The 21,157-nt window shown below is 45.1% G+C and overlaps 1 protein-coding gene across 4 annotated transcripts in view; it reads left to right on the plus strand.

Moving 5' to 3' along the window:
* The window catches only part of STOX2 (storkhead box 2), a 108,265-nt gene that overhangs the window by 80,117 nt on the left and 6,991 nt on the right, over positions 1–21,157 (plus strand). For 2 of the 4 annotated variants that reach the window (XM_081807428.1, XM_081807435.1), the window contains exons 2-3: positions 7,102–7,254; positions 13,814–16,079. In XM_081807428.1, coding sequence (XP_081663554.1) covers positions 7,102–7,254; positions 13,814–16,079 — 2,419 coding nt within the window. Of the gene's footprint in view, positions 1–7,101; positions 7,255–12,040; positions 12,129–13,813; positions 16,080–16,266; positions 16,316–21,157 lie in introns of those variants that run through there. The other 2 variants (XM_081807443.1, XM_081807444.1) reach the window with 2 other exon arrangements.

Consider the following 21,157-nt stretch of genomic DNA (forward strand, 5'->3'; position numbering starts at 1 on the left):
AAAAAAAATGGCATTTATAAAGAACAGAGCTTTATTACAGTACCTCTTTTTTTTTTTTTTTGGCACACAAATAGAACCAAGATAGGACCCATTTTGCAATGTGAGTGCCTAAAGGTATTGAATATATAACAGGCTTTCAAATGTATTTCTTGAAAGGATGAATTATGTGAGGCAGAATTTTTTTGAAATAATTCCAACTAAAGGAACTGGCCAAAAGTTGGAAGGGAAGGGGGGGGTGGTTTCAATAGTAAAAATGTATGTTCGTGATGAAGAGATTTCCGAGGTGGAAATAAGTAGTGGCAGGCGGTGCAGGCTAGAGAAAGTCGGCGTGTGCATGGTTTCTGCCTGTCGTCCCAGACCCTCCTTGTCAGCTGCCCGGGCGGTTGTCATCGTTGCGGGGGTTTGTTTCCCACAGTTGCATAGGAATGATTTTCTACCACCAACATGTCACGTAATTCCTCTGAACAAACATACGCAAAGGTGCCCTATCAGCATCAAGAACGTGCTCTAGGCCTCCGGTCAGCCCAGGATCTACCTGGCTCCTGTTTTTCTCGCCATCCCACCCGCAGCATGCTCCAGCTGTGCCCAGGTATGCCCAGCTCCCCGAGGCTGCGCTGCTTCCTGCCCGCGTGCGCATGCGCGCTCTCCAACCCCTGTCGGACTCCCCGCGCTCCTCCCCGCGCTCCTCCCCGCGCTCCTCCCCGCGCTCCTCCCCGCGCTCCTCCCCGCGCTCCTCCCCGCGCTCCTCCCCGCGCTCCTCCCCGCGCGGCCCTGGGGCGCTTTCCTCTGCCCTCATGCTTCTCAGCTGACTAGTACCTCAAATAAGAGCAACGTCCCAATATTCACTGAAGCATTTTGACTTTAATGGTAAATGCTCTTAAAATCAAGAAGGTGTGCGCACAACTGGAATCTTGTCATGTCTTCTCAGATTTTAAATGTACTTACCAGAAATTTATGGAATGCTTACTCTGTCCAGGGCACTGTGCTTGGTTTTGTCTGAACTATTTTGGATTTGACACATGCTCCCTGAGGACTGTACTTAAATGGATGTTTGTAAGAAAATAAAGCTGAAATAAAACCTATTTACCCCCTTCTTTTTAGAACAACAGGACAGAATTGTGACGGTCCAGAAAAAAATTTGTTAGCCTGCAAAGTAGCTATGAGTTGTCTTTATGAATGTGTTCAGAACTCATTCTGACAATAGAAAAATCCATCCCATAAATTACAGACCAGTAACCATTCATAGTTTATAAACAACATAGTTTATACATAATCTGTAGATTATGGTGCCCAATGATGTTTTAGCAGTATTTACATTCCCTTGTTTTCTTCTTTGACCGTTAAATGTGGTCCAGTTGTTGGAAGAACTTTCTGGTATTTTTTTTAAAAGATTTTATTTATTTTGAGAGAGAGAGAGAGAGACCGAGAGAGAGTATGTGAGTGGGGGGAGCGGCAGAAGCAGAGGGAGAGAGAGAATCTCAAGCAGACTGCTCGCTGAGCACGGAGCCCAACACAGGGCTCACCCTCACGACCCCGAGATCATGACCTGAGCTGAAATCAAGAGTCAGACACTTAACTGACTGAGCCATCCAGATGCCCCGAATTTTCTAGTATTTTAAGAGTGACTAGCTGGCACATTAAGCAGATCTTATATAAAAGATCCATAGAAAATCATGGTAAACTTGAATAATGTGTTGTGTTGTATTAAGAGATATCTATGATTCCTTTAATATAGATCTTAAATGCATGTCCTGATCCTCACTTAATACATAATTATTTTTCTGTGGCAACTGCTGTGTTTTGGTGCATGTTGTTGGTGAAACTAAGAGAAGGGGTCTTAGAAATTGCCTGGCTGAGTATATTTGGTCTCTTGTGATTTTGTTTGTTTCTTTCGCAATTATTTAGCAAAAATACGCGAGGGAAGTCACAATCCTTAAAATACCCTGGGAAATTCCTAGGATTACAGTGTTATAAATGGACATTCATTCATTCATTCTTTCATTCAACAAACATTTACTGAGTATCTCGTGTAACTTCTGCATGATTCTAGGCACTGGGAATGTAGTCGGAATATAGCATTCATGTGTTCTTCTTTTGCAGAGCTTATAGTCAGGTGGGTGAGGCAGACAGTAAACCAGTACACACACAGACACGCACACACGCACACATTCAGAGAGTGAGGACAGTAGCTTGCTTAGATTCTGGTACCAAGTCAGGGGTGTGTGTGGTTTTTCCACACCACCAAGCACTTCTCTAGCACCAGCCTACAACTGGGCTGATTTCTGATACTGTCTACCTGGAGAGAGCAGCAGATCCCACAGGTTTTATCTGAATTATTTTGGATTTGACAAATGTTCCCTGAGGACTGTACTTAAATCGAAGTTTGTAAGAAAATAAAGCTGACATAAAACTATTTACTCTTTCTTTTTAGAACAATATGAGTTACAGCGGCTCAGGAAAAAATTTTTTAGGCACAAAGTAGCTACGAGTTGGCTCACTCCTAGAAGACTGCCCCCCTTCCAAGCCAGTAGAAAGCCCAGGTTGTCCCCTGTGCTTCTGAACAGACTGGCTATAAATTGGGAGGTTTCCATGACCCCCTCCTTGGACTCAACCTGCTAGAGCAGCTCATAGAACTCAGAGAAGCTTTTTTTTAAAAAGATTTTATTTATTTATTTGACAGAGAGAGATATAGCAAGAGCAGGAACACAAGCAGGGGGAGTGGGAGAGGGAGAAGCAGGCTTCCCCGCAGAGCAGGGAGCCCGATGTGGGGCTCGATCCCAGAACCCTGGGATCATGACCTGAGCTGAAGGCAGACACTTAGCGACTGAGCCACCCAGGCGCCCCTCAGAGGAGCTTTTTTACTGATTAGAGTGCCTGTTTCTTATCCAAGGATACAGCTCAGAACGGCCACGTGGAAAAGCTGCGGGGGTGAAGTACAGGGAAGGGATTCAGAGCTTCCATGCTCTCTCTGAGCGCGCCGCTCTTCCCCAAATACCCATGTGTTCACCAACCTGGAAGCTCTCTGAACGCCATCCTTTGGGGTTTCATGGAGGCTTCATTACAGAAACATAATCAGTTAAATCATTGGCCATTGGTGACTGATTCAACCTTCCCAGAGGTTGGGGAATAGGACTGCAAGTTCCAACCCTATAATCACAGGGTGAGTTCTCCTGGCCTCTAGCCCCCATCCTTCACTTCAGGTCCAAAAGCACCTTATTGACATAACACAAGAGAGCTTCTCTCTCTCATCACTTAGGAAACTCCACAGGTTTTAGGAGGAGGGAATGGGGATAAAGACCAGATATGTATTTTCTATACATCACATATCATACTCGGGTAACATGAGAGAGTGTCCCCTGTAACGTGGGAACAGCATTGGATCAGGTAGTCAGGACAGGGCTCCCTGATTAAACTGAGACCCAAAGGAGAAGCCACTCCAGCAAAGGTCTGTGCAAGGAGCCTCCCAGAAGCTCAACAAATGCAGAGGCCCTGAGTTGAGAAAAAGCTTGTCATGTTCAAAGAACAGAGGAAGTTGTGAATGTGGAAGAGGGAGGGGTGAGGAGCAGTAGGGTGTTGGTCCCAGAGGTGGCTGGACAGGCCCAGACCCAGACCCTGTGGGCTACCACAGGCCTGGTGAAGCATTCCGCTCTCTTTCTGGGTGCAGCGGGCTGTCACCGTAGGACTTTATGCAGGGAGGTGGCGAATTTTCTGTTTTTCTAAGACCTGGCTGCTCAGTGGAGAAGGAAAAGCTGACAGTCATCAAGCCAGTCCAGTGGCCCAGGGGAGAGGGCAGTGCTTTGTGGGAGGGGTAACACTGGAGATGGAGCAGAGGAGCCCGTCCAGGGAGCATCCAGGCATAGCATAGACAAGGATTGCTGATGGGGTTGGGGACCGGAAGTGAGTGGGAAATAATTTATCTTAGTGCGGTATAAAAATGAGAGGACAAGAGAGTCACTTAGAGCATCCAGATTCCATTCCGTTCTAGATCCTGAGTTAAAAGTTATTGCACAGGGCGCCTGGGTGGCTCAGTCGGTTAAATGACTGCCTTCGGCTCAGGTCATGATCCTGGAGTCCCTGGATCGAGTCCCGCATCGGGCTCCCTGCTCGGCGGGGAGTCTGCTTCTCCTCTGACCCTCTCGACCCTCCCCCCTCTCATGTGCTCTCTCTCAAATAAATAAATAAAATCTTTAAAAAAAAAAGTTATTGCACATATTTACTATTAGAGCGAAATTGAGCTTTTCCAAAGCAAATGCAATTCAGACACACTCGAAGCATGCTGGCTTTTGTAGTTGGCAGCGATGAATGTAAAGAAATTAACTTAGAAGATGGCAGTTCAGCTCAACACATAATTTCCGCTGGAAGCGTAAGGACAAGCATGACCTAAACTGCAGTGGTTAGTTTTGCTAACAGTCTTTGCTTTTCCACAGAGCGTGTAAGTTCCCCGGAACCTATACAAAATTCAAAAGTAGACCTGCATTTAAAAAAGAATCACATTTAGTGGTTTTGCATCCTTGGGCTTCTGAGAAGTCCTTCATCATGGTAGGCAAATCTCAGAAGGTGTTCTGAGATTTGGCACACGGGTCCAAAGGTACTGGAATCTGCTTTGATCTCCCCTGGGGCCCGCTGGCCCTAGCTGCCTTTTCATCTCATTTTTAAAATCATCCCAGGTGACTTTGAGGTCCATGTGGCTAACCTGGCAACTCGTCAAGAACCTAGCCTCAGTGTTCCCATCCTCTCCTTAGAAGGTGGAGGGAGAGGGAGGGATTTCCAGAGAAGATCTTTCCAATGGCCGCGGCTGAGCTACGGGGCCCACGGTGGGGAGGGGAGATTTGAACAGGGACAGCTCCAAAGTCCCACCCGCACTGCACCTCACCACCACCACAGGCTTTAGCATTAGGTTTTGTTTTAATTGAGGCCACAGCAGGTTTAAAAAAGATACACAGTGTGCTAGGCAGTTAGTGCACTTGCCCACTGAGATGGTCCCAGCCCACAGAATTCTGTCATTTTTGAGTCACCAATATGAACTGAGCTTTATCAGCCAGCGAATGAAACTCAGATCCCCAGTGACAACCAAAATTCCGTGTTCTCATTTCTACCCACTGCTGCCCCACCAGATGTTTGCAAGAGGCCTCTCTGTATGATATTTCTAACCCATAGGCCCCCAAAGTTCGTGGGTTCTCAGTAAGGTCAGTTCCTGCCTTTTGCTGTTCTTCTCTTGTTCTGGGTTTGGGTCCTCCCCGCTCCCTCTGACGACTGGGAAAATTGCTCTTCTCACCCCCATCTTGCAGAGAATGGAGCCCGGAGTGAGGCAGGAGAGAGGGAAGCACTGAACTGGGCTGGTTTGGTGGGAGATGTAGGGCTCCAACCTTTGACCCTGGGGTCTTGCTGCTTCATCCACACGCCTGTTAGACTTAACTCTCCCCTGGTGGTTTTCATTCCCAGGCCCTGTTGGCCTGGTTTCATTCATGAAACCTTTTCCCATCTAGTCCATCAAAGCACATTCAGGTTCTTTCTCCAAGGGCCTCTGGGCTCCCAGCCAACCAGGGATCATGGCTGGGCACAGTTTTAAGTGCCCCGACAGTGAGGAGGCTGGGCCACCCCAGAGCACCCTGACACCATCCCAGGAGGGTGCTGCTCTGGCCACAGGCTGACCCGACTCTGGGATCTGGCCAGCCACGGTAGCTTACTACGACAGAGAAATCATGCTTAGGAAACAAAAAGAGAGACGTTATGTAAATACGTGTGGGAAATAAGCTCCGAAGCTCACAGATATTTGCTCTGTTGAAAACTTCACCCTCTTTCTGTAGGGCCTTTTCTCAAGCGAAACCTTATAGAGCCCCCGTGTACGAAACAGGTGGCACCCAGGGGACAGGGTCAGACTTCCCTGCTCTTTCAGCCTCTCCCTCTGCTGGGTCCCCCCACCCCCACGCCTGTGCCCACCCCAGAAGTCTTTCCAGGGAATTCTAGGAGTCCTGGGAACATAACTTGCAAACCGCCACACCGTGACATGAAGATCACAGAAAGGAAGACAGACACCCTGCATGCCGACACTCTTCACGAGCCTTTGTCAGCAACCCCCCTCGCTGCTGGGCCTTCAGCCCACCCCCTGCCTCCATTGGTTCCTTTAGTTGCAGACCTGTGCAGGCGGCCACAGTCCCTTGTGGATGGCCGTCTGCTCTCTGCTGCTCCCTCCAGTCCCTCCTCTTGCTGAAATTCACATCTGACTTCGTCATCCCTGAAACGCCTTCGGTGGCTCACCATCCCTCCTAGGATGAAGGCCGCGGGCACTCAGCTCTTTCCTCACGGTTGTCCCTGCCCACCTGTGCCCTTTCTCTGCTACTCCCCAGAAAACATCTGCTTACACATCCTACCACCCCCCACACCTCCAGCCAGCAGGCGCACTCCTACTTCAGCCCTGGATTCAGGCTGCACATCTGTGGGGAAACCTCCCACTTCCTGCGTCTAAGCCCCGCCCTCACGCCCAGGTTGCTGCACCCCCACCCTGCCCTCCCTGCCCTCGCTGTCTGTTGTTCTGCCTTCTCTGGTGAACTGTGAACTCTGTCTCCTCCACTTACGTAGAAACTCCTTGAGAGCAGGTATGTTTCCAGGGGAGGGGAGATGACCCCGTCCTGAGTAAATCCCAAGCCCCCAGCAGATGCGGGACACATAAAGAGCGCTCAACATCGGAATGAATGAATCTTCAAGTTTCCACAAGTGCACTTGTCGAGATGGGAATGGCAGTTATGACATAAACCAGCTCCAAGTTAATAAAATCAGAGATCATCTTTCAGTCTCGTGTTGTACGCCTTTCAGTCGTTAAGTCTGTTTCAGTGAGATCTCAGGTTTGCAAGGCCGGTTCTATTTGTCGAGGCAGTTGGAGCGTCCACTCTGCAGTGGACGTCTTCCCACCTGCGTGGAATTGGCCGTGGCCATAACAAACTTCCGCGTTCAGAGTTGATCCCATTCCTAATACAGGGAACAGGGAAGAGTCACGGAAGGGACACGCGCGTGTGCGTGTGTGTGTGTGTGTGGAGGTGTGCGTGTGAGACGAAAGGCCGGGTCTTTGAATGAACTGCTTACTTGAAAATTGTCTTTCTGCAGGTGATGTGTCACCAATCAGCATGTCTCCCATCAGTCAATCTCAGTTTATCCCACTTGGGGAAATCCTTTGCTTGGCCATCTCGGCAATGAACTCCGCCAGAAAACCTGTCACCCAAGAGGCGCTGATGGAGCACCTGACCACGTGCTTCCCAGGTAACGGGAAAAGAACGTAGCACTTTCCAGATGGGTGTGTGTTCCATTGCTCGAGGACATCACACGGACCATTCCTCTTATTTAAATGTAATAGAAAAAAAATTCTTTGCCAAAACGGGACGGAAACTTTTCTTAGTTCTGTAATTAAAAGCCAAGGCACCTCTGTTACCGCAAAAATACTTTACCGTCTTCGGGTATTACTGCAATCCTTTTTAAGTTGGCACTGAGAAGAAGACATTAAATCAGAATCCATGAAGAATTCTGGCAAAAACTACCAAGGTTCTGTTCAACGTCACCATAACCTGCTTTAAAGACATGAACATCATGATTCATGGGAGCAAGTCAGAAAATTTTAGTCCCAAGGGATTACACTAAAGAGACAGTAATGTCAAAAATAAACAGGTCTTGCATGCTTGTGTCATGGCTTGATGAGTTTTAATAATCTGATATTTGATAGATCAGTTAAGATCCCATTTTGAAAGAAAAAAATAAAGTGTTTCCTTTTCTCTTAAATATTAGTAAAAGAGGACAATAGGCCAGCTGCTGCATGATTGGCACTGGGTGCCTCCAGTTCAGGAGACATGGGAACAGTGATGAGCTAAAGACTGCATGCCCTATCTCGAGGGAGGTGGCCCACTACTCAGCTCCGGTGTATTGACCCCCCGCCCCAAAATGTAGAAGTCTGCCAGAGTTGCAAATCTCCTACTTTTTCAAGAAAATCTGGACTTTCAATTTTATGTGAAATCTGTAGACCTCCCTCACTATTGGCAGTTGTGTGTGTGTGTTGTGTATGTGTGTACATTTTAACACATGGGTGCCAGTGACATGCAAGTCCAATAAAACACATTACTGGGCCACCAGTTGGCCAACTTGGCTTGGACTCCAATCTATGCTTACATTAAAAATGAGCCCTTGACACAGGTTTTATGCAACGTAGAAGAGACCTTGGTAAATAGAAACTAGAGGCTGTAGCCGTTAGCTTTTACTACCAAAATGCCAGGTTACAATCAGCACATCCGTGGCATGCAACAATGGACATTTATTTAGCTCCTGGGTTCCCCAGGAGTCAGCTGATCCAGACTGGACCTGCCCAGGTGGCTCTGCCCCACCTGTCCTCCATCCTCTTTGGAAAATGAGACAAGCAGAGGCCTGTTCTGGAATGACAGAGACACAAGAGAACAGGCCCAGTTGTCCAAGGGCTCTTCAGCCCTTTGGTCACACCATACCCGCTAACATTTCATTGGCCAAAGCGAACCTGGCTGAACTCAAGGTTGAGATGTAGGAAAATGTAGGCAGAAGGACTACTTCTAAACTAAATATTCATCTACCATATTGAGCCTCCCCACTTTTCCTTTTGCCCCAAAGTATCTTTACATTTCTTTCCCAGTGATTTTTTTCTCCTTCTTCTGTTTTCTTTTTTTTTTTTTTTTAAGATTTTATTTATTTATTTGAGAGAGAGAATGAGATAGAGTATGAGAGGGGGGAGGGTCAGAGGGAGAAGCAGACCCCCCGCTGAGCAGGGAGCCCGATGCGGGACTCGATCCCGGGACTCCAGGATCATGACCTGAGCGGAAGGCAGTCGCTTAACCAACTGAGCCACCCAGGTGCCCCCCTTCTTCTATTTTCTAATTAATGTGTTTTGAAATTATGTATACTGTTTAAAAACTCTAACACGGACCCACCTTTGCAACCTATACATTGCCTTAAATTTTCTAACGTTGTCTCTGAATATTCTTCACTGTCTGATGGTCTTTCCTTGTTAACTTCCAGGCAAACCCTTTTCCTTTCAGTAGTAAGGTAAGCAGAGTCCCAGGTGAGAGCAATCTAAGGAGACAGATGCCGTTCACAGACATAATGTTCTTGTGAAGAAAGACCCTTCTTGCAGCCTTATACCCAGTTAGCCACTTCTGACATCAAACATCGCAGCAGCTTTTAAAATCCCTCTATTTTTAAGTAGCTTCATGAGAGATCACATAGCTTTTCCAAAATTGGTTCCATCTCTCCCATTACTGGGCTATAAATAGAGGATGGAAAGAACACAGGGCCAGTATGTAACAGTAAATTGTGAAAAATAGCGAAATCAAATAGTAAATTGTCAAGCAGCTGATTGCAATATCACTAAGTTGGAACACTTTGCAGAGAAATTCATAGGTCACCCATACTTAACAACTGCTTTGCTAGCTTTTATGATAAATGAACTCAAATCTCAAGGCCTTATTGTCAGATGGACTGAGAGGAGCTAACTCAACCTTTTTCATCTTTGTGACACTCATGACTCATTGGTCAACCTCAGATGGCAGGAGCACTGCATAAACCCGAGTCTAGGGCAGGGATTGGCAAACTATGGCTGCAGGCTAAGTGTGGCCCACTGCTTGTGCTTATAAATAAAGTTTTATTGGAACACAGCCTTGCCTATTTGTTTATGTATTGTCTTTGGCTGTTTATGCTGCAGTTACAGAACTGAGTAGTTGCAGCCGGGAGATCATATGGCTCACAAAGTAAAATAATTACTTTCTGGCTCTTTACAGAAAAGGCTTGCCAGCCACTGGTTTAGGGCACGGTAGTAATGATTTAAAGCTTTGTTCAGCAATAGTTCCATATTTTAAACTAGTATTTCATAAAATGAGGTTCTTCCCTGCTTGTCTTCCTTCTTCCTTATCTCTCTTCCTCCTTTCTTTTCTTTTTTTCCTTTGATTTCCTTCTTTTCTTTTGCTAGCATTTAAGGTACTTCAGAACAAAACAATTTAGAAACTTAATACAATTCAAATTCTGTTTGAAAATGTATTTTCAATGACAGTGCTAAAACTCTGGAGGGATTTAAATATCATAGTTATGGGGCTTATTTTGTTTTCTTAAGGTAAGACTATTTACTTTTTTATAGCTTACTCTTTGAAAATAAAGTTTTAAAGTCTAACCAAATATTATTAAAATATTTGAATTCTCATATTTAATGCCTATTTATAAATAAAAAGAATAGCCTAGATTTGGGCCTCTATTACTGTTTTGGACATCCATATTCTAAAGAATGTTTTTTTAGTGAAAAGCCTTCTAGTAGAAATGTCTGACATACTGAAATGTGAACCCTTTTATCACCTTTCTATATTGATTGAATTTTTGAAAACAACTTTTGTCTACCAGTTTCTATTACAGAAACAATAATTTTTTTAAGGTATAAAAAGAATGAAATACTTGCTTCACAGCTTAAGTAAGTACTCGTCATCCATCCATCCAGAATGATCATTTCAGTCAGACTGGTACTTGTTGAATTGTTACAGTCAGATCTTCCCGGGAGGAAAGCTGGCCCTCAGAGAAAGAGCTGCTAATGGGGTTGAAGTTAGCTTTCGATTTTGCTAGAGAATGTTAACATTATATACCCCACGTTCTATCTCCCAACTCATCCCCTTTACGTCAGTTCTTGCAGAATTCTCCCTCAGCCAGTGTTCTTTACATGCGAGAAGAAATAATCCAAAGAAGCTGACTGAAAGTTTCCATCCAAAGTGGTTAACATATAGAATGTGTGCATGTGCTCTCTGTTCCGACAGTTGTCGGATTTGCGGGATGAAAGAGATCTTAGAAGTCTAAGTAGCACTCCGTTGACATGCAGTGTTTTTAGATATCTGTTTTTGCTTTGGAAAGATGTAAAGGGAAAAGGAGAGAAGTCAGCTTTCAGCTCTATTTGGATATAAAGCTTATCTTTGTTCTTTAAGCCCTCAAAATCCAAATTCGTGGTGAATTTGGGGACCAGGATCTGGTAGTGGTGGAATGTGCAAACACTGAAAACAGCCATCTCTTTCCCAGGCGAGCCCTGCAGATTTCTTGTGCGAGTCTGCATTTCACAGACAACTGAAAATACCAGTCATTCGACAGAGGCTTTGTAATAAAATGATCATCCTGAGTATCAGTGACTCGCAGTTAAAGCTTTGAAAAACCACAGGTAGAATTGTGGAAAGGGGATTGGACAGGGAATGTTTCTCGTTTGGTTTTTTCAAATTAAGCATTATTGGACTGACAAACTTCAAATTCAAGACGTGAAAACTTTAGATGTAAATTCTTTTTGGCAACTCGTTCTTATTCCTTCCTTTGGGAACAATCCGAGCACCTATTCTTAATGGTAAGTAAACACGATGACACTGAGGTCATGGTTTTGTGTAGGTTCCTAAGTTTTCTATGATCGGCGCTTGAAAGGCCTACAGTCAGCAAATTCTGCTTATAGTACTAGCTGTTTTTCTGGATTAGACCTCAGCTTTCCTTTATTACAGCAGCAGAGTCAACGGGTCAATCATGAATGCTTATAAATGAGCCTTACCATTTTTTTGGCAGAACTTGGGTCTGTTGCAATAGCGATTGCAAGCATGCTACCACGTCAGATACAGTTCATTTTCGGTATGGGTTTGACACCTGCATAGCTTTGTCACACAACCCCAGTGGGCATCATGAGGCTGCAGTGGGCACAGTGTCTCATCTTGGGAGCGGTAGTCTGGGTAGTGGTGCCCCCCCCCCCCCAAACTTGTTCAGCCAAAGGCCCTGGTTGGGAGTAAGGCACAAAAGCTCTTTTAAGTTGCTTCTCTTAGGTGCAAGCATGTTTTGTTTTATGACGGCACTCAAGAATTTCATATACATGGTTTGGGTTGTATCACTAATTCACATGGAGTTCATTTTGTGCAGGAACTATCATAAAATTTTTTAAAAAATTTTTTATTATACCAGCCTGGAAGCCATTTGAGTAAACGCCAGCGTACATCTCTCAAGAGCAGAGCTGTAGACTAAAGGGAAACCATGCAGTGCAAAAATTAAATAATTATACTAAACAGTACATTATTCATAAGCAATGTTGCCTTTTCCACCTTGGTCACCAAGGATGGCTTCTGAAGATGGTAACATGGATGGATGGGCAGGTCACATTGCATTCGTGGATGCTCTCCCAGGCCGTTACTCATGCTTTCATATCCCACTTTTGTAGTTTTGGAAGGATTGTGGAAGCCTAAACTTAGTTTACCCTGCTGTTCCAGGTGGCTACGCGATGTTCTCTGAAGGTAATCTGGCTTCCATGGGTCCTGCCCCAAAGTTGAGACGATTGATAGCTAATGCTTATAGACCCCACTATATGTCAGGCACTGCTCTGCATACATGAAACGCAGTTAAACTCACAACTACCCTATGAGGGTACCTGCTCTGACCCTCATTCTGATGGCCGTGAACAGAGGCTCAGAGAGGTTAGTTAAGTTGCCTAAGGCGATACCAGCTGTATTAGTTTTCTAGCACAGCCCTAACAAAGTACAGGGGGCTTAAACAAACAAACATCAGTTCAGGAGGCTAGAACTACAAAATCAAGGTATCAGTACAGTTGGTTGTTCCTTCCGAGGTCTGTGAGGGAAGAAACTGCTCCAGACCACGCTCCTTGGCTGATGGATGGACATTTTCTACCAATGTTTCTTCACATTGTCTTCTCTCTGTGCATGTCCTTCTGCCCAATTTCCCCTTTGTAGAAGGACATTGGTCACGTTGGAGTAGAGCCCACCCTGATGACCTCACTTTAACTTGTTTATAAAGACCCTGTCTCCAAACACGGTCACATTCTGAGGTTTGGGGCATTAGGTTTAAACACAGGAATGGTGTGGGCAGGGGAGGTTGCATAATTCCACCACGACCACCAGCTAATAGTGATGGAGCTGGAGTTTGAATCTAGCAGAGGGGCTCTGGGCTCTGGGTGCCTCATGAGCCATGGTCAAGTCTAACTGCCCTTTTATGGAACTTACAAAATTAAGTTTATTAAGTAAGCTTAGTCTTGAAAAATGAGTGTATAAAGTAGCTTCCAGTGTATATGGTAGCTTCTGTATGTGTCCTGTTTGTTTTCAAATGCCAAGACAGCTATTTCAACCCAGTTGCCCTAGTTTTTTTTGTATCGAGAAAGGCTTTTTTGTAAATGTATATTATTATATCATGTAAAACATTTTTCATTTTCCTCTCCTTTAAAAATACTCTGCCTTTGATGGCTCAGTTCAGTAAAGGCCTCGTGACAAGTATCAATCTCACTGCACCTGGCTTCCATCTCTCTTCCTAAACACCTCCGAGTCCTGCGGACTTGCCATGTGGTAATGCTCGGAAGCTTGGCAAAATTCGTAGGATTTTGTCTTAGGTTGGGCTGCTGGAACAAAATCCCATAGACTGGGGGGGCTGAAGCAACAGACATTTATTTCTTATAGTCCGGGAAGGCTGGGAGCTCTGAGATCAAGGCACCTGCAGATTTGGTGTCTGGTGAGGGCCCTCTTGAGGGCTTGAAGACGGCTGCATCCTCACACGGCAGAGGGAGGGGGCTTTGATCTCTTCCTCTTCCTATGAGGGCACATCATTGAGGGCCCCACCCTCAGGAACTCATCTAAACTTAGTCACCTCCCAAAGGCCCTACCTCTTGGTACCATCACATCAGGGATTAGGATTTGCACATAGGAATATTGGGGGCGGGGGTTCAAACATTCAGTCCGTAGTAGATTCTGAGAAATCAGGAACCAGCAACAAGTTCCCTCTACATTCTCATGAGTCTATGTTCCTTTGGTTTTAGGTGTTCCCACCCCAAGCCAAGAAATCCTACGGCACACGCTGAACACGTTGGTACGGGAGAGGAAGATCTACCCAACTCCGGATGGCTATTTCATCGTGACCCCACAGACTTATTTCATTACTCCTTCTCTCATAAGAACTAACAGTAAATGGTACCATTTGGACGAGAGGATACCTGACAGGTCTCAGTGTACCTCTCCACAACCCGGAACCATAACGCCCTCTGCCTCAGGCTGCGTCAGGGAAAGAACATTGCCCAGAAACCACTGCGACTCTTGCCACTGCTGCAGAGAAGACATGCACAGCATGCATGCTTCCACTCTGCAGAGGAAACCTGCCAAGGACTGCAAAGACCCCTATTGCCCTCCTTCACTATGCCAGGTGCCACCCACTGAAAAGAGCAAAAGTACTGTAAACTTTTCTTATAAGACAGAAACTCTCTCAAAACCTAAAGATAGTGAAAAGCAGTCCAAAAAATTTGGGCTAAAGTTATTCCGGCTAAGTTTTAAAAAAGATAAGACCAAACAGCTAGCCAATTTCTCTGCCCAGTTTCCTCCTGAGGAGTGGCCCTTGCGCGATGAAGACACACCAACTACTATCCCTAGGGAAGTGGAAATGGAAATCATTAGGCGGATTAACCCGGACTTGACCGTGGAAAATGTCATGAGGCACACTGCACTAATGAAGAAACTTGAAGAAGAAAAAGCGCATCGGAGTAAAGCTGGGTCTTCTGCCCATCACAGTGGAAGAAGTAAAAAGAGTAGGACTCATCGAAAGTCCCACGGAAAATCTCGGTCACACAGCAAGACACGAGTGTCTAAAGGAGACCCTTCGGATGGTTCTCATCTGGATATCCCAGGTGACAGAGAGTATGACTTTTGTGATCCTCTTACCAGGGCACCCAGGGAAGGCTGCTTCATCATTGAACACAAAGGAGATAACTTCATCATGCATAGCAACACGAACGTGATTGAGTCTCATTTCCCCATGACACCAGAATGGGATGTGTCTGGGGAACTGGCCAAAAGGAGAACTGAGATGCCTTTTCCTGAGCCTTCCAGGGGAAGCTCCCACTCAAAAGTGCACCGAAGCCACAGCCATACCCAGGACCGAAGGTCCAGGAATGAGAGATCCAGCAAAGCCAAGGAGAGATCCAGATCGATGGATAACTCGAAGGGCCCTCTGGGTGCTTCTTCTCTGGGGACACCTGAAGACCTGGCTGAAGGCTGTAGCCAAGATGACCAAACCCCCAGCCAGTCCTACATTGACGACAGTACTTTAAGGCCCGCGCAAACAATTGGCCATCAAAGGGCTCATGTTTCGTCCACAAGCTATAAAGAGGTGTGTATTCCGGAAATAGTCGGTGGCAGCAAGGAGCCTTCCAGTGCGTGTAGCCTTTTGGAGCCAGGCAGACCACCTGAGAGTTTGCCATCCTATGGGGAGCTCAACTCCTGTCCAACAAAAACAGCTACAGATGACTATTTCCAGTGCAACACGTCCAGTGAGACAGTCCTCACGGCGCCATCGCCTCTGGGAAAGAACAAAGAGGATCATGACACTCTGACTCTGGCGGAAGGGGTGAAAAAGCTGCCGCTGTCTGATAGGCAGGCCCCACATTCTTCCAGAGAGCCTGTAGGGCACAAGGAGGAGTCACCAAAAGGGCCAGGCGGAGGCCCAGCCGCTTCTGGCGCAGTGGCTGAAGGGATTGCCAATGGACGCCTTGTCCAGCACCACGGTGCGGAGCCCAGCAGCCTGGACAAGAGGAAAGAGATATTCAGCAAGGACACACTGTTCAAACCTCTCCACAGCACCTTGTCTGTAAACAGCTATCACAAATCGAGCCTGTCCCTCCTCAAATCTCTCCCGAAGACACCTGCCGACACACTGCCGGGCCGATGTGAGAAACTGGAGCCGCCCCTGGGGACCTCGGTGGCACCAGCCGTGCCTGGTTCCCAGCGTCAGCAGGAGTCAGGGGGGAACCAGGAAGCCTCTTTTGACTATTACAATGTCTCCGATGACGACGACTCCGAGGAAGGGGCAAACAAAAACACGGAGGAGGAAAAAAACAGAGATGATGTAGGCACCATGCAGTGGCTCCTTGAGAGGGAGAAGGAAAGAGACTTACAGAGGAAATTCGAGAAGAACCTCACCCTCCTTGCCCCAAAAGAAACCGACAGTAGCAGCAACCAGAGAGCCACCCATTCGGCACGCCTTGACAGCATGGACAGTAGCAGCATCACTGTGGACAGTGGATTCAACTCCCCACGGTAGGGAGAGGCATCTCCACGCGTGCACACACACACACACGCACACGCACACGCACACACCTGTCAGGGCCTGGGGCTTTATACAGATAACTTGAACAGTTTCTGATTTCAGTTTTAATTCTGTGAATGCGGGTGAAGGGTTGTGTGAGTTGCGCTGTTAACAACCTGTTTCTGACTTCTTTTTCAGGAATTGAAACAAATGTTTCTGCAGCTGTAGAGATCCCCAATCTGGACTGGTGGGTTGGCTCCCTCCCTCACACTTGCATCAGGCCAATCTAACTAGGACCAACATTTTCCAGGATTTTTCTTCTGTGTTTATATTGCCACCGTGCTGATAAAAGAAGGGGTTTTTTTTTTAGGTCCTCAAAAATAGTAACTTTTTGAGTAGAATGAGTGGTCAGCAGTCAATTGGGGGTTGGGTAGGGCTTGGGTATAAATTGATTGACTCAAGGACGGGGTCCTTCTAGTGGGAATAGCAGATCTCAACACCTTTCCGGGGGATCGAGATGCTAGTTGCCATTGCAACGTCGACTCTGTGCGCTCCCTCCCCGACCTTGCTCATACACTTCACATCCGCAGAGAAATAGAACCTTGTGTCTCTCACAGAGTCGTGAGGGGCCTGTGTTCCCTTAGATCAAAGCACGTGCCCACACTTTTCTCTCTCCTGCAGAATTGATACAACCCATTAAGGCACTCGAATCATAGCTGGTAATTCAGCAAAGGGTTAACAGCAGAGGGTGTGCATATCCAGCACACTGAAGTGGTTCGGGGGTTAAGAAAGCAAAAGAGAGTCTGTCCAACCTCCTTTTTTTTTTCTCCTTAACTCTTCCTTCTCCTCAAAGGGCAACTTGGGACCTAATTCTCCTTCTAAATTCTACTCCAGATTGGTGACTCTGAGATGCAGAAATACTACTGAGAGGTGGACATTTCTCATTAGCTGCGATTCCCAAGATTCTACGGTATTGATAATTTTAACAAGTACCCAGATAGGATTATATACTTCATATATTTTAATTATTAATAATGAAACTTAGTTCTGTTGTGATCATTTCACTTTATCTCTGGATAATTTGGGGACAGAACATCCCCAAATCAGACTTGGGAATCATATTAGACCTTTGTTATTTCTTAAAGGGCTAGTTTTTTATTATGATGATGATTATTTTTGCCATGTAACCTTTTTTTCCAAGTTAACACATGTGTGGAAGTCTAATGTCTAAACAAATCACAGAAATGGTGCTCTGGTTAAAATGGGTGTGAGGCCAGGAGCCCCATGTCTCCTCTGCCAGTCCCTCAAGGAGTCCTAACTAACCTCAGGGAGCTATGGCACTCAGTTCAAAAACTATTAGCCTACCTACTAAGTGACTTTTCTACAAAATAACTTCCACTAGGTATTTTTTAAATCATAAATCAAATCTTAATTTATTTACCAATTATTTTGTATATCCTTTTCTTTCTATTTCCCGCTTCTGCTCTTTTTTTTTTTTCCTCTTAAATTTCTAACAGTGGATACCAGAGAGGCATAATTGAAGGTCTGTAATTGATGGTAGACGTTCAAAATCATCATTTATGGAAGGTGTGGTTTACCTGCCTGTATCTTATGCTCAACTGTCTTATTATATAGACTCTGCCTGCCTAGTACAACTAGTTTCTGACCTTGCACTGTGCCCTCTTGGCCCCTACACCCTCCACAAAGGGAAGGCTGCGGTCCTCCAGACATAATTGCTAGAGACGAGAGTAGTTTAATGGGTTCTAACTCAACAACCTACCACCGCATGATATTGAAAGTTTTTTTGTTGGTTTGGGGGACAAATAAACACAAATACTCATGAAATAGTTGACCCTGTCCTGCCACAGAATGTATTGTTTTATCTCTAAAGTCGGGCTGCAGAATATAGAATTTATGAATGAGATTATTTCTTGAAGTAAGTTTATTTTCATTTGTTTAATAAGGTACTTAAGGTTAAACGCTTTGTCATGGTAAGAGGTAAGATCGTTCTGAGGAGACAACTGTCTCACATTTAGCTACGTGTCTGTCCACTGCTGTTAGGTAGAGTTTCCTCTATAGGAAAAGATCGATCGCCCATAAATTTCATGCAGTTAGATCATCTGCAGAACAATTCCTAATTTTGCCCTTTTCATATTTACTATTCTTTGGCTAGAAATTAGGTCACAACTGTTTTTAAACTGTATTTTCGGTACACCTCAGTTAATCGACTAAGTTGTTTTCTGATGCGTGAGAATGGTCTATGAAGGAAAACATTTGCGTTATAGGGAGTTTTATTCTCCAGCATGAGGAGTATTTTAGCCAAATAGCATTATCAGGCTGATACTTCTCCACTGCCTCGAGATACAGAAACTTTAAGTGGGCCACTTATTTGAGTCTTTCAGTACATATTCCACTGAGCAACTAAGATCCAGTTACAACAACAAAGACCAAGAAAGGTGATCTCCACACTCCCAGCTTTCCGTGCTGGCTCAGAAGTCATGTTCAGCCACATTCTCAAAATTCTTCAGTCCCTTTCGTTGGGACCTAAAGGGTTTTGAGAAGGAAAAAAGGTAAAAGTTTCAACTATGCTATGAGATCTAATATTGAACACGGAAGTTCTTGACCTGAAAAACCTGCGATTCCAAATCTGAGGCCCAAAACTGGTTGACAAACGCAGTGTGAAAACCCGAGGTAGCAAAACTGCCAGGAATGTGTCTGCTTCGTGTAGGGCGTGAGCATGCGCTGTCAGAGCGCGGGGCCGAGGGAAACACACACATCCAGGAGGATGAGCCGCACACCTGCTCCGTTCATTTCTTCTGCTTATAAAATCTTGACATCTTATTGTTAAGGTTGCACTCCATTGGGTTTCTTTTTCAAGAAAGTTAAAAACTTTTAAACTGGAGGACCATTTTTATTGCTAATGCTCTGTCTCCATTAGCTTTTTCATCATCACACCCAGAACCCTCGTTATGAGTGTCGCACCCTGCACTCGTTATTATAGCAGTAACGAAATATATCCTTTGGAGAAGCTGGAGTACTGTATATCTTTATCACTATGATGACTCTGGCCAAAGGTGGTCAGAGGCATCTTAGAGCACAGACAGCTCCCAACTTAGATGATCTTTTGCTGTGATGTGTGTGCACAGTGCCTGGCAGACAGCGGGTACCTGATGAGTGTGAAGCCGTGCCTCAAGACTGGTTTCAAAGGTTAAGAGGGCTTAAGACCTTAAAATGCATTTTTCCATAGAAAAGGTGCCATTAGTAACGGATGGATTCTGAAACCAACTCATGGGAGCTCCTTCATTCATTAGATGCCAGATGTGCATCTGAAATAATTAGAATGTATCTAGCTTTTTAGTGTACAGATTCATTGACGCTTATTTCTTCACAATCACTCTATGAGTAGGTAAATCCCATAACTCTCATCATTTTAGAGATGGGGAAATCAAATACTGTAAAAAGTTACTATCACAATTAAGAGTGAAACCGAAGGAACGTGTCACGAAATCTTTGGGGTTCTACATGTTGATTGCCCTTCTTCCTTCCTGCGCCTGACCCTGGCAAGCCACTGGTGAATTTTCTTAGGGAAGGTGTAAGGCAGGTAAGTAGGTGAGTCTAGCACTTAACATCGCTTTAGTGATGATGTTCTGGGGTATTCTTTAGGTATGCTCAGATCTACCGTAAGCACAATGAAAGAACTGAACTTCTTTCTTTTTTTTTTTTTTAAGATTTTATTTATTTATTCGACATAGAGAGCGAGAGAGCACAAGCAGGGGGAACAGTAGAGGGAGAGGGAGAAGCAGGCTTCCCGCTGAGCAGGGAGCCCGATGCGGGGCTCGATCCCAGGACTCTGGGATCACGACCTGAGCCGAAGGCAGATGCTTAACCATCTGAGCCACCCAGGTGCCCCAGAACTTAGCTTATTTCTGTAAATGTATTAACCTTCTGGAAGTGCTCTTTGCAAGTCAAGAAAGATTCGGTTGTCTTTTTGGTAGTCGATGAATAAACTTCCTTTTAAACAATTACCTCTTGGCTCCTTGATGAGAAACAAACTCAGAGCCACAAAGGTTAGGTTGAAACAATCCACTATCTAGGAAGTGCAGCCAAAGTACAGGCATCCCTCGCTTTCCGAAACTTTGTGTTAACATCCTTTCACTTTAAGGAAAGACCCTACATTAGTAACAGCTTTCTTCGTGAAAGCGAAAACCTTCGGATTTCTTTCAGTTAGCAAAAACAGGTACTAATGTAGGTCTTTCATAAAATCGAGGAGACATTAATGGCGAACATTTGGAAAGCACGTGTATGCGCTTTCTGACGTTTAGGCTTAGGAAAGATTTCATAAGAACACCCTACACTCCGAAAGCGGGAAAAGCCTGTGTGGGGTTCAGACAGAATTGCTCTTAATTTAGTATGGGAATGAAAGAGAGGTGGTGAGGATGTCCACTGCAGTAATCTGAGCTGCTGACTAGTTTCAGCAGGCTTAAATCAGTGATGGGGGGGCCAACTCTCAGAGAATATTTTCTAAACTCTGAATCTGCCCAGTCGGGTGAATGGATGTTTTGAGCATCATTGTGATTTCTTCAATCTCTTTGTAAACTAAGTTTCTTATTCCCACTTTGAGGACTTTGAACATAGAACCTGTTCAGTTCCTATCAATCAGGCCAAGTAACCTTATTTCTGCTATTGCCCTACACATTTAAAATGTGACTATTCTGAATCTCTTGGAGCCATAAAACAAATTCAAGAGTTTCTAACTTAGGAAAATTAAAAGAGAAGTAGAAATACTAAAGCCTTTAAATCACTTCTATTCTATAAGAATCCTTGAAAAATAAAATACTGCTACCAAAGTCGGGGGAGGGGATGTAAACTTCACAAATGGGGCAAATCTAAGATTCCTTATCTGAAAATATAATGTATTTCCATGAAAGTGTTAAAATTTGAAAGAGAGGTGCAAAGCCTTTTAAGAAGAATTTTATTCCCATCAGGGTGGCAAATTAGCTAATGGCATGCTTGAAGTCCACCAAAGTCAAAATCTGCTAATCAGGAATGAAAACAGAATCATTAGGGGCAAAATTGAGTTTATTCATTT

Source organism: Leptonychotes weddellii, chromosome 2, assembly GCF_054177405.1.
Source record: "Leptonychotes weddellii isolate Sample4059 chromosome 2, ASM5417740v2, whole genome shotgun sequence".
Lineage (NCBI taxonomy): Eukaryota > Metazoa > Chordata > Mammalia > Carnivora > Phocidae > Leptonychotes > Leptonychotes weddellii.